Below are 12,356 nucleotides of genomic sequence, written 5' to 3'. Positions count from 1 at the left end.
TTCCTCTGCCCCCTGTAAAAGGGCAAGATGTGCAAAACCTTTGGTACTTCTAGTTGAAACTGGGCTGTATTTAAACCTTTCCTCCCAAATCTGAAAGGAAATTAATCCCCATCCAGAGTCATGGTAAACTGAACATGCAGTGTGTTCACTTCTAACAAAACAGACTGCTCACATAAAACATGCTTAGGAATGTTTTATTTTGTCATAGGAAAAACTATACATGAGTTTCATCTTGGTGTCGGTTTGCTCAAGTATAAAAAGGAAGTATGTTGTCTGGATGTGCATTACATGTACAAAGAGGTATTTCAGTCATGAGGATAGATCTTTTTCAACCATGGCTGCATAATGTATTTTGATCCATCATATCCACTGAAATAGGCTTTCATATCAGGGTGATGCACCTGAGAAAATAATATTTCCAGTTGAGTAAGCACTAGAATTAGCAGTAAATACAAACCGACACTTTAAAAGAACCATTAAAGTTACTACAGTTAACTTTTTGAAAAGTCCCGATTAGTTTTTAAACACATAATGTACACAGAGATACTTTCAGTGGGATTTTGCATGTGCCTTAACCTAATTTATGTCATCAGAACAGTGATTTTCTCAAAGTACTCTATGAATGTTGAACATATCTCATGAGAGATTATGTGCTAGATCCACACCGGCATTGATGTTTTAAAATCAGCAGTTTCTTATTGTAGTTGCCACTCATTCATTACAGGTAGAGCTATTTGTTATTTTTTTTCAATGCAACAGTTATCTAATCCAATTAGGCAGCAGGAACAGTAAAGTAGTAGTTAGGGAAATGGTGAAGACACACCAAGTTGATGGCCTTAGGTACTACAATGTCCAAGTTGAAGATGCACATCCAAGTTACATTCCTTGTCATGACGCAGAAAGCCTACAGTGAGCAGGTTGGAACTGTCAACTGGGAAAGGGTTAGGACAAGTCTAAGCATTTTCTCATCAGTCTCAACTCTTCAGGAAATTAATCTGCCTGTTAGGCTGTAGGAAAGGCTGAGTGAGGGCAATCCACAGACCTTCTTTCAAACTTGAGGTATAGGCATGACTCACCATTTGTAATTAATCTCAACTTGACAACTTTCAAATATCTGATTTTGTGAGCTTGTTACCATCAGTGCCCTTAATAATCTGTGGGGAGGATTAGCCTGTCAGGCAGGTAAATAAAGCAATCTGATATCTTAAAGGCTACTTTACACAAGGGAAATATTTAAAGTGAGGTATATGTTTCTCCCCATGGACTATAACCAAAAGTAGCCAGCTGACTGACATAATGAAAGGTGCGTTTTTTAGACACTTAAGTTAGAGTGGTCAGAATCCAGTTTTAAATATTTCTGACACTTATCTGCAACAGCATATTTCCTGCTCCTAAGTTCAGGCATGTTAGCACATTTTCTATTACAATCAGTGGCTAAAACAGAAACAAGAACTGGAAGGAAGGCTTCTCCCATGTAAAAGAGGTAATGGTGTCACACTGTTTGGCCCCATCAATTGAGAGATCTTTTATGTGCAGTGGCACAGTTTCAAGAGGGAGCATGGAGAGTCTTTAGACCAGCCTACCTTACACAATTCCTTTGGGGGGGTTCTCCTGAAAGGCAAAAGATGCCAATTTGAATGTCCTCTGTTTGACTAGACCATGCATCTCCTGTCAGATGAATGCTTCAGCTACTTGCTGTTATTTTAAATACAGATACTGCCACTATCCACTATTCAAAAGAAGGCATCCGCGATAGCGCTGGTCCCTTGCAAAAAGCCATTTGTATGTGGCACGCATGCCTGAAGGCTATTTTCTGGATCAGAGTCTGACTAGTTTAAGAATCAGGCGCACCTTGCATAAGCTAGAAATCAAAAGCAACCAAGACCGTGATACACAAAACAGAATTTCTGGCTCCCAGAGAGTTCAGCAGTTAAGAAGGGAGACATTACTCAGTCTGGGCAGCAGCTGAGCAGGAGCTGTTTGAAATGCAGATATTTCAGAGTAGAATTGAGAAACCAATAAACTTTTCTAGATCCAGTAGAAAGAGATTAAATTACTCGTCCAACTTTGATAGGTCAGTGAAACCCTAAAACAAAAGTCCATGTCTGCAACACCCTGTACATAACAGAAGTCAAGTTGCTAGAACACTTACAAAACTAGGCAGTTGGATACTGTGAAGTAGGCAGTACCTGGGTTTGGTCATTTATCACCTTCCAAAAACACATACTTGAAAGTGCAGCAGTAAATTGTTCATCTGCTTTCTCTATTACTTTTCACTAACTTTGCAAAATAGATTCTATTAAGCCAAAGGTCAGCCAACTTTTAAACATACAGGGTAACAAGTTGCAACTGAATAAAAAATAAATACTACCTGTAATCCCATAATAATTGTTATCTCCTCCTCAGGAATGTAAGCTGTAGATTTGCCAAAGCCATTTGCTTTGTTAATTAGAATTCGATAGTGAGGAGTATTTTTCAGATCCTGTAAAAATAGAAGGAAATAAATAGCCTCAAGGGGAGATGATGACTAAAGATTACATTATATAATCAGTTAAATCTCACTAGGCTTACAGAACCTAAACCCACTCAATGTATACATACAGCTACTTCACTTTTATGATCTTACCAACATCAGTTTGGAGAATATAAAGCAACCAAAACTGTAATACATGAAGTTCTTGGCATATCTGAAACATTTTTTAAGAGTCAAGATTTTAATTAACCTTTTCTCCCATAGATCTTGCAAGAAACATGACTTAGAACATCCCTGTTTTTTGTATATAGGTCCCATAACAATTTGTTAGTCACCCTTCTTCCTTCACAAGTGGCAACAGAGAACACCAGAGAGAGAGGGGCGAACTCAGAACATAGTACCACCCCTGACAAGCTCCATCCTGATCCTGGACAGAGCTAAGGCAACTTCTATGTATATATAAAAATCCTCCAGCCAAGAAAGGAAAAGTGTGGCTTACTATAATTTTTACAGTGCCTGTGAAAACAAATCACAGGCCAGGATCCCACCATGCTCACTACCGTCCATAAACATTCCTGCCCACAGTAACCCACAATCTAAAGACAAAAAAGCAATGGATGAATACAGACAGGTAAGCAGGGTTTATGAAGCAGTTAGTATCGATCAATGTGACAGGCAGTGGCCTCTGCTCAGCAATTTAGTAAAGAACTGAAAGTCAAAGAAAGGCAAGGAAAAGTTGGGCTGAAAGCCTGGCTAATGTTTAGTGGGGATTTGCAAGGACCAAGCTTAGCAGTTGCCTCGTAAAGGTCAGAAAGCATTTTGCATAGCTGATGCACGTAACATGATAGGCAAAGGCAAGTTAAAAAACCCCAAAAGACACACACTTAACCACACCTCATCACTACTGAAATTAAAACAATAAGGATGAACACAAGGGTTGCTGGGAGAACAGAACAATACAAGGTACATCAAGAGTCAGAACGCCCCGATGGGGTGTTCAGTTGGTGAGAACAATACTGCAGGAGAAAAGAAAGCAAGGATGCAGGTGTTTTAAAAGCCAAAAATGGGTGACGGGTGGATAGAATTACAGCAGGGAAGGAACAAAACACACAAAACAGAACTGAATATCTGCTCCCAGCTGAACGTGAATTCTCTGCTACAGGCCGAGTTTCTCGTTTTTTCAATCCTCTTCGACTTAATGATTAGTGCCTTCCTGCCACTTACGCAGCATGTCAGCAGCCAACCCACAGAGTATGCAGCACTGTATTATCAGAGCAGCACTGTCAACAAAGATTTAGCATCTGATTTTCAAATACAACATGGACTTAGGCTAGAAAATTTCAAAAGCTTCAAGAATTCTAACAAAAATACATTGTTAAATAGATTTACATTCCAAGTATCCAGATCCCCAAAAGCATTGCTTTCTAACTGAAACTGATTAAACACAAAGGATTACTTGCATTTCTTAGGTGTAATGAAGATGTTACCAATTATGGATGATCAGATAAAAGATTTAACAGCCTTTTAACTTCAGTAACACACCATGAGAAGGCCGTTCAAATGTTACAGGTTGACACTGCTACTTTAAATACAACACTGCATATTAAAAGTGAGTCGTTTTAATTCAAGACATGTCCAGTACAACCCTGACCAGCAAAGCTTAACCAGTCAGTGGTGCAAAAGCAAAGCTCTACTGGGCCAACAGCACAGAAGAAGCAGAGGTACCGCTCAGCTGCACAGGTGATAAGGGACTCTGAAGTACTTCCCTTTAGGTTAGCAGGAAGTCTGTAACAGTGTTTCTGAGGTTTTTAACCTGAGTTATTCAGTGTATGCATAATAAAGCAAGAGTTTAATATATTCAAACCTGTTTTGCTGGAGGATGTTTGTGTTGCAGCGGGTCTTCTGGAGTGTTAGCTTTTACATCCCATCCAACAATGACTCCCAAATAGCCAAATCTTTTATGAACTATTACCTGTCCCACACTGAACCGAATATATTCAGGCTTTGGACTGTGAACATGAGTTGATTCTAATGTAGCAAAGAAAGAGATTTAGCAAGGATAAGTGTTTGATCAAGTATATTAAACATTTAAACAGAAATTCTTCTGACTTCTACCAGGACAGAACTGACAATTGGATTAACAGGTGAAGCAAACAAGGGAACAGGTACTTTGTTTTTCCCCACAGAATATTACTATATTTGAGAAAGCAGCATGCGCTAAGGCAGGAATTTTTCTATTTGCATGCCTTTCATATTACACAGAGGTCTTTGGAAAACATAAACACATGTATATATTGACAATTATTTAAGCCTTACATCAATATTTTACAGTGCTTACACATGCTAACTGATTCTGACATTAGGTTTTTCCAGTTTAGGTTACAGAATTCTTCTATTCAGTTTGACTGCAGGGAATTTTTTTCCAGAAGCAAAGTGATCAACTGTTTCTTTTATGAAGTTGATCTAAATCAATTCATTTGAATCAAGTGAAAGCTATACCTTTGTTTCATACATCAATACAAAATAGGCACACTCTGTTACACAACACAAGGTGAAAAGGCCTTGGATTTTCTGTTTTGTTTACTGAATATCATCAATAATGTTTAGAAAGAAGGAAAAAAAAAAAAAAAAGACTACCATTTACAAAGTAAGTATAGAAATCCACTACAGAAGATCTTATAGATGACAATATCACAAGCAAAATCTAAAAGGACTATGAAGACTCCAATACCTGCAAAGTAAGAATGGGTTTCTGCTTCACTGTTGCCACTTTTGGTTTTCTTTTCTCCATAGTACCAATTCCTAAAATGTAAAATTAACAACCCAACACTCAAACAAGTTCTTTAGAAACTGAGTTTTAGGGTAATTGGCCTTCTGATTATTACTATCTTAAGCATTTGTCTGAATAGAGGGATACATCAAAGACTTTGATACAAAATTCTTCACAATTTGAAGCCCAGATGAGAGTTTTACATTAAAATCACTTTTAAGGAATACACAAGACAAAGGAATTTGTTCCAATGGGAAAAAAGAGTATGAATCTAATTTCTTTAGATACGTAACTCTACAGTTGTATTAGAATTTTCATATCAGAGGAAACCCATTTATTTTATACAGGTGAGCAAATATTATTCTAACAGAGTGATTCTTCAGTATCTTTTGTAAAATCCTTAAAGATTGGTTAACACTGGTATGGACAAGGTGTCTGGCAATGAGTCCCAGCTTAAGCCTACAGTAAACATAGCTTTTCCTTCTGCACTGGGCTGAATTTCATCTGAATTTAAAGGGTGGGGACTAGGGGAGGGACATCTTTAGAAAGGGGAAATGGCTTATGTTTTTCACTGCTATTGTGAAAAAGAGAAAGCGCAAAGAAACAATGAGCAAATTGAACATTTACTGGGGGGGAGGTTTCAAATATTCCTTCTGCTGGCAATGTAAGAGGAGCAGTCTATGAACAGATGTATTTGGGTTAACATACTCCATCCATACCAGTCAGCAACCTGTTGGTGCCAAAGAACTAGAGGTTGTCCTACTCTCCTTACTCTTTTATGGTGTTCACTACCTTCCCTCTTTCAGTCTTACTCCCTTTACCCTACCTGGAAGAAAATCAGAGCAAGTTCCACAACTGTGCAAATAATTCTTTTTATAAAAGTCTTGGTTTAGCTCAAATCTGTAGGAGGACTTAAGACTGACAAATACCTTTTAACAGAAACAGGAATGGGCAAATATCCTGGGTTGTCAGACTGCATTGTTGAAAACAGCAGCTAATATAGTAGGTTTGGGAGGTCTCAAATGTCACCATATTTTCAGGATAACCAATTCTTTATATTACAGGATATTCAGAAGACACAAGCAGCTCCAACTATATACAAATAATCAAAGGATCATTTGGTCTTTGAAGGCTTTATCTTTAGATATGCCTGGAGCTTTCCACAAAGTTACAAAGCAATTTATGGTGAACCTAAGAAAAGCAGTTCCTGTTTCCATTCATACAACATTTCCCTAGGTTTTCCTGGGGGCAAAACTAAGTCTGATCTTCCACAGTTCAGAGGACTTGACACCCTTGATAACTGTACATGGATCAATAATAAAGGATCTTTGAAGGTCCAGACAAGGTAAAACCTTTGGAGTATTTCTACTGTACAAGAATTAAATCTCACAAGCAAGCCCTTGAACCTCTCTAAACAAGTCTAAGCAACAGTGTTCTTAAATTAAAATAACATATAAATAAAGGGATATAATTTTACTTTTTCTAGACCAACTCATTGTCACATGTCCAATAATCAAGTTTCCCCTTCTTCCTAGACCCACAGATTTCCCATTGCTATTTTCTAGTTCAATTTCAAGTTTTCTTGAACTACCATATACAGCATAAGATGTCCATCCCATGTTGTAGTACTGGATTCTACAAAGAGGTAGCTGCTTACAATCATTAGTATGGTTAATCATCCTGACTTCATAACCAGATACATTTAAAGTAGAGGCTAACGTGTATAGAATTACTGCCATGATTCATGTTTAGTTTCACATGGAGTTCAAATTGCATGTTTGTGTAGAATATAGGCACAAGGTTTTCTCAAACCTGGCAGAAAGTTCCAAATCAGTCTCAACAAGCAAACGAGAGACACTTTTTCGTTGTTACTTATTTCACCCCTGCAGCGTACCTTCCTGTTAAGAAGAGGCCATGTTTGAAATTTATTGTTGACTGTAGACAGTATGTAACATCCTACCTTGTCTTTGATAGCCACAGCTTTAAACGATCTGCCCACGCATCCAGACTCACGTAAGATTTTGTAAAGCTGCTCCAAGAGGCAATTATCCTTTAGTAATAAAAATGATCATCACGTTTTTAGCATTTTTATATATTTTTAAAATATTTAAACTTTAAGGCTTTGCTTCTGTAGCAAACAGGAAAAAAAAGTGACCAGGAACAAGGTCTCCTCTAGACTGCAAATTAATATTCTTTCAGTAATCACTTGTACCAGTAAACTATGTAAATTTTGGAAAACACTATTTTTCATGACAAGGTTGCTTGCTTTCTGTACTCAGACTACAGGAATTGCTAAATTGCATCAGATTCTGCAGTTTTAACTGTTACTTGAGAATAGTGAGCATGAGACATTTCAAAAATGGTGCACGTAATCAAAAGACTATTAAAAAATAGCCTAAAAGTTTTTGCATAAATCTAAGTGGTTAGAAGTTGACTCATGCCATGAAACCTGAATATTATTTAAATCTGGGTCTTTACACACAAAGCCAGACTTAGTTCTTTTTTCATGAGGCCAATCTTTCGCTTCCATTACTTCATGTATTTCAGTTCGACAGATGAACCAGACAACCAATGCACTACACGGTTAAAACTAAGTCACTTAAGTTTCTCTTTGCATCACTCATCTTCAACATACCAACATTTGCCAGTGGTTACCACTATCAAATATTTGGACCTGATGTAGTATTCTCCACTTTACATTTGGAGATAGATGCATGCGACCCTGTCAACCCGTAACTTCTTAATTCATATACAAAATGGCACTACTTACTCAACTCTATCATTATGACTGCCTTAAGTAATTTACTATGAATGAATTTTTCTTGGTTGTGACTCAGTACAGAGTCTTACTATGCAACAAAATCTATTTTAACAGTAAGCATCAAAAGGTAATAGAAAGTTAGAAATAGCCTTACTAATCAGACACTTCTATTTCCCCCTTTTAAAGGGACATAAGCCACAGTAACATATATTGGAATATCCAAAAGCAGAATGAGATCAAGGTACATTCGTGCACTCACGCAGATTATACACAGATTTTTAAGTGAAGAAAACAATTCAAAGTGTGAAGGACATCTTTAAACAACTAAATACAGTCATATTAAGCCACAGAAATGTCTGAGGTATGATTTCAATGTTGTTTTCATGTAGGAACAGTCAATGTGTCCCACCAACATTCCAACTTTCCAGGACAAAGCGTCATCGGGGATCAGAAAGAGAACTCCCTTATAAATAAATACAGTAGGGAAGGAGAGACTCACAACCTTTCTGTCATCTGGATGCGCTGAGCAGAGTCCGTTCCATACCACTGGGATATGAAATATTGTGCAGGAAGCGCAGACAGCAGCACACAAATCTGCAGAGCTGCAGCTGCACTGATGGGAGGCATCCCAACAGGAAGTTTCTTCAAAGACACTTCCCTGCTCTCTACTCTGAAAAGAGGAAGAAAAAAAAAAAAAAAAAAGAGAGACAAAAAAAATGTATCTACCAGCTTTGCTAGATGTGTAGTACTTAAAAGTTTCTTTCAGATTGCTTTGTTGGTTCACAAGATAATACATAACCTGTACACATGCATTTCACTTGCAGCCAGAGCACACCTAAATTAGGCCAAACTGCATTAAATTTGACAGTACTTATAAAATCTAATAGAAGACTAAAGTAGACAGATTCACAAGACAAAGAAAATTAAAACCTGGTTGAGAGTTATACAGACATCTCTTTCGTCTGGAAACAGAAAAAAGAAAAAAAAAAGGAACCGGGAAGTTGTATGGTTGTCCAATTTGCAATAAAAAGCTGCTCTCCATGAACAAAATTCATTGCACTGCTTTATCACCTAATTAAGTGTATTAAATATGTCTGACATCAGATTGATGGCCTCAAGAAAAATCTATTTAGATTCTGTGATTATTGCACATATAACAGAACTAAGGGATTCTTCTTTCAGATGGAAAGCATGCATAGCATCATACCGAGATGGTAACAACGTCTGCCACAGTCCCCTCACTCGACTAGAAAAGAATCTGACATCACTACGCACCTGCCACACCTTACCAATGCATTAAGATATTCATGCCTCTTCCCTCCTCCCCTGTCAAATTAAGATACTCCCCTTCAGCTGAGGAGCACATTTACTGTCTTTTCACATCTATGAGGGTTTTTCAAATCAGAACTAAGACTTGCATCTTTTACACAAGCATTCTTGGAGCACACAAGTTCCAGAGTCATCTACATTCACCCTCTGTTCTGTCACATTAGTTTCCAGTAGTGGCTGTTACAGATACTACTTAGCTTGCAAGCACAAGCAAATTGTTTCAGTTATTTCTGAGCTGCTTCTAGTTTCTGCTATCCTAAATTACATCATTTAAAAATAATTTGGGTTACTGTAACATATGCCAGACATATGTACATAGGAAGTCAGATTTATGAAAACTGCCTAGCAAAGGCAGTTGAGATCACAAAATAATGCTGAAGCAAGCCCAAAGAATATGGTAAGGAATATGAAAACATCTGCGTGTGTGAAGAAGAGTTACCACAAACTGTACTTTTCACTTCTGCATTACCTGCTTTAGCACCAACAGCAAAGAAAAACATTTCCTAATTTTAGACATTATCAGTAGTTGTACATCTACAGTACTTGTTTACCCACATATATCGGGGGGGGGGGGAGGGGGGGAAGGAAGAGTCAGGTATCAGTTCAACAAAATAACCACGAGCACCCTGCTAGGCTGGAGAGCTGGACAGGACCCCCCGGGGAAAGCTCCGCTTTGCCCACAGCGTTTACACAGCAGGACCGTACAACTTGTGTCGCTGCAGGTCTTTCTCCTATTTCTAAGCAGCTTTTCGAGCAGCTGGATCCACCAGACAGAAAGGATGCGGTAGCAGACGGAGAGATAGCAGAGACAGCCAGGACCAAAGCTGGAACCATCAAAATACTTTTGCCCATATTCCCAAGTACCTGAAAACTTGTCAGAGACGAGCTGTGCTTCACCTCGCCGCACAACCGCCTGGGCGCACCCAGCCGGGCGCCGGGTGCACGGCCCCGCGGCAGCACCCACCGCAGCCGGCGGCAGCCTCCGAGCCCCCGGCCGCTAATTCTGCCACAAGCCCGGGGACCAACGGCACGAAGCCGACCAGCGGGGAGCGCAAGCGGCGGGGGCGGGCTGCCCGCTCCGCGGTCCTGCCTCGGACCACCGGCTGAGGGGACAGGCCGCCGGCAGCCCCTCACCGCAGGTGCCGGCCCGGCCCGGCCCCGCCCCGCCCCGCCGGGCTCCGTCGGCCGGCGAGGGGCGGAGCCCGCCGGCGGGCGCAGGGCGGGGCTCGAGGCGCAGGCGGCGCGTGGCGGCCGTTAGTGGCCGCTGGCCCAGCAGCCATCTTGTGTGGCTGAGGGGAGCGGTGCGACTTTGTGCCCTTCCCAGAATAAACGTTTTAACGCCTAAAATGAACCCGGCGTGGTGAACGCTGTGCCCGCCGCCCGGGTCAGGTTTTCAGTGCCGGCGGTTAGCCGCCTGCTCCCAGACTGGCAGTCGGCTTCCCCTGGCATGGAAAGGCTCCCAGAGTGATTCGGATCCAGATTTCTCATTCTCAAAACACAATAAAATAAAACACCTGGGTGGACTTTATACCCTTACCATGTTTAAGGAGATTATAAAGAAAGAAAAAAATGTTCATTTCTTTTTGCAGGTTAATTTTAAGTGATACTTGCAACTCCCTTAAGTAATTTCTGTGAAGGTGGGCAAGCACCTTTTAACCTGCTATGAACAGAAATCAGGAGGAAGTTCTCTAGTGTGAAGTTCACACAAAAGGCACGTCCCTCTAATGACCCTGTTGGTCTTTCAGAGAGGCTTGGTGGTGGTCGGTGGGCCTGCTTTTGTCACAGGTGGATGAAGGCATTGCTCAAACAAAGGTTTCCTGGGTGGTGGTTTTGATGGTGCATGTGCCAGCCCTCAAGTAGAGCCTCCTCGGGGCCTGTGACTGCTGAGCTGCTGGACAGGAGGGCGAAGCCCATCGATGAGTCTCCTTTTTGTCAGGGGTTTCTTTGGTGTAAATTCAACAGCAATCAAATTTGTTGACGACACCCAAATCAGAGGGGGAGCAAAAAGAAGAGGGTAGAGGTAGACTGAAACTGCAAATGACTCAGATGAGAGCAATGGGAACATTACAGACAACGGGGGAAATTCAGCAGGAGCAAACGTTGAGTCTTACCAAGGGAGAAAAAATGTTAGAGCCATCTCTTCTCACTTACTGAGTACACCTCTGTAAAGGGCAGTACTGTGAAAGAAGGAAAATATTATCGGGCTGTACTTAGTTCAGCTCGTACCTTACTTTTTTTTTTTTCTTCAGTAATATATTGAGTTACACTTTTCAAATGAAAAACTTCAGAAAGTACTTTTTCCTGTAGGCACATGCTAAAAGCAAAAATGTTCTCAGAAATAATTTGAAAAATGCAGGAACTATACTGTGTGATGATGCAGACTGAAATAACTCTTGCTTTCTGCTGTGGATAAAATCAAGGTGTAGTACAAATAGTGGCCCAATACACAATATTATTAGACACCTAACAAGTCATTGTGTCTCCTCTTCATTTATAGGGCCTGTAGCAACAGAACAAGGGGCAATGGTTTTAGACTAAAAGTGGGTAGTTTCAGACTAGATATAAGGAAATATTTTTTTTATGATGAGTGTAGTGAAACAGTGGAACATTAGACATTATCAGTAGTTGTACATCTACAGTACTTGTTTACCCACATATGGGGGGGGGGGGGAGGGGTGGGAGGAAGAGTCATGTATCAGTTAAACAAAATAACGACCAGCACCCTGAAAGAGGCAGCCCAGAGAGGTGGACATATTCAAGGCCAGGTTGGACAGGGCTCTGAGCAACGTGGTCTAGCTGAAGATGTCCCTGCTCATTGCAGGAGAGGTTGGACTAGATGACCTTTAAAGGTCCCTTCCAACCCAACCCATTCTGTGATTCTATAGATAGGGAGAAACATGTAGCATCTCCTACACTACGTCAAACAGAGCAGAGGAGTGGTGTTAGCTTTTCAGTAGAGCACGCCGTTGGCTGGAACAGTCTGACTTGTTGCTTCAGCTGAAACTGAGTTGTCTTGGGCAGTG

General features: G+C 40.4%; 1 protein-coding gene across 4 annotated transcripts; it reads right to left on the bottom strand.

The window, feature by feature from the left end:
- Positions 1 to 180: 180 nt before the first annotated feature.
- LOC141921290 (uncharacterized) lies at positions 181 to 10,490 on the bottom strand. 4 transcript variants are annotated; one of them, XM_074819723.1, is made up of 8 exons: positions 10,198 to 10,490; positions 8,504 to 8,674; positions 7,204 to 7,293; positions 5,205 to 5,275; positions 4,338 to 4,501; positions 2,372 to 2,482; positions 1,584 to 1,611; positions 338 to 401 (listed from the first exon to the last, which is right to left on the bottom strand). In XM_074819723.1, the coding sequence occupies exons 2-7, from the start codon at positions 8,629 to 8,631 to the stop codon at positions 1,585 to 1,587; spliced, it is 591 nt and encodes a 196-aa protein (XP_074675824.1). In that variant the 5' UTR covers positions 8,632 to 8,674; positions 10,198 to 10,490; the 3' UTR covers positions 338 to 401; position 1,584. The 4 variants fall into 4 exon arrangements, with proteins under 4 accessions (XP_074675821.1, XP_074675823.1, XP_074675822.1 ...); XM_074819720.1 differs by lacking the exon at positions 1,584 to 1,611 and having other exon boundaries at positions 181 to 401; XM_074819722.1 differs by lacking the exon at positions 1,584 to 1,611 and having other exon boundaries at positions 181 to 401; positions 8,507 to 8,674.
- Between the last annotated feature and the right edge of the window lie 1,866 nt (positions 10,491 to 12,356).

The sequence above is a fragment of the Strix aluco genome, chromosome 3 (genome assembly GCF_031877795.1).
Source record: "Strix aluco isolate bStrAlu1 chromosome 3, bStrAlu1.hap1, whole genome shotgun sequence".
Lineage (NCBI taxonomy): Eukaryota > Metazoa > Chordata > Aves > Strigiformes > Strigidae > Strix > Strix aluco.
This window is presented reverse-complemented; position numbering and strand designations above follow the sequence as displayed.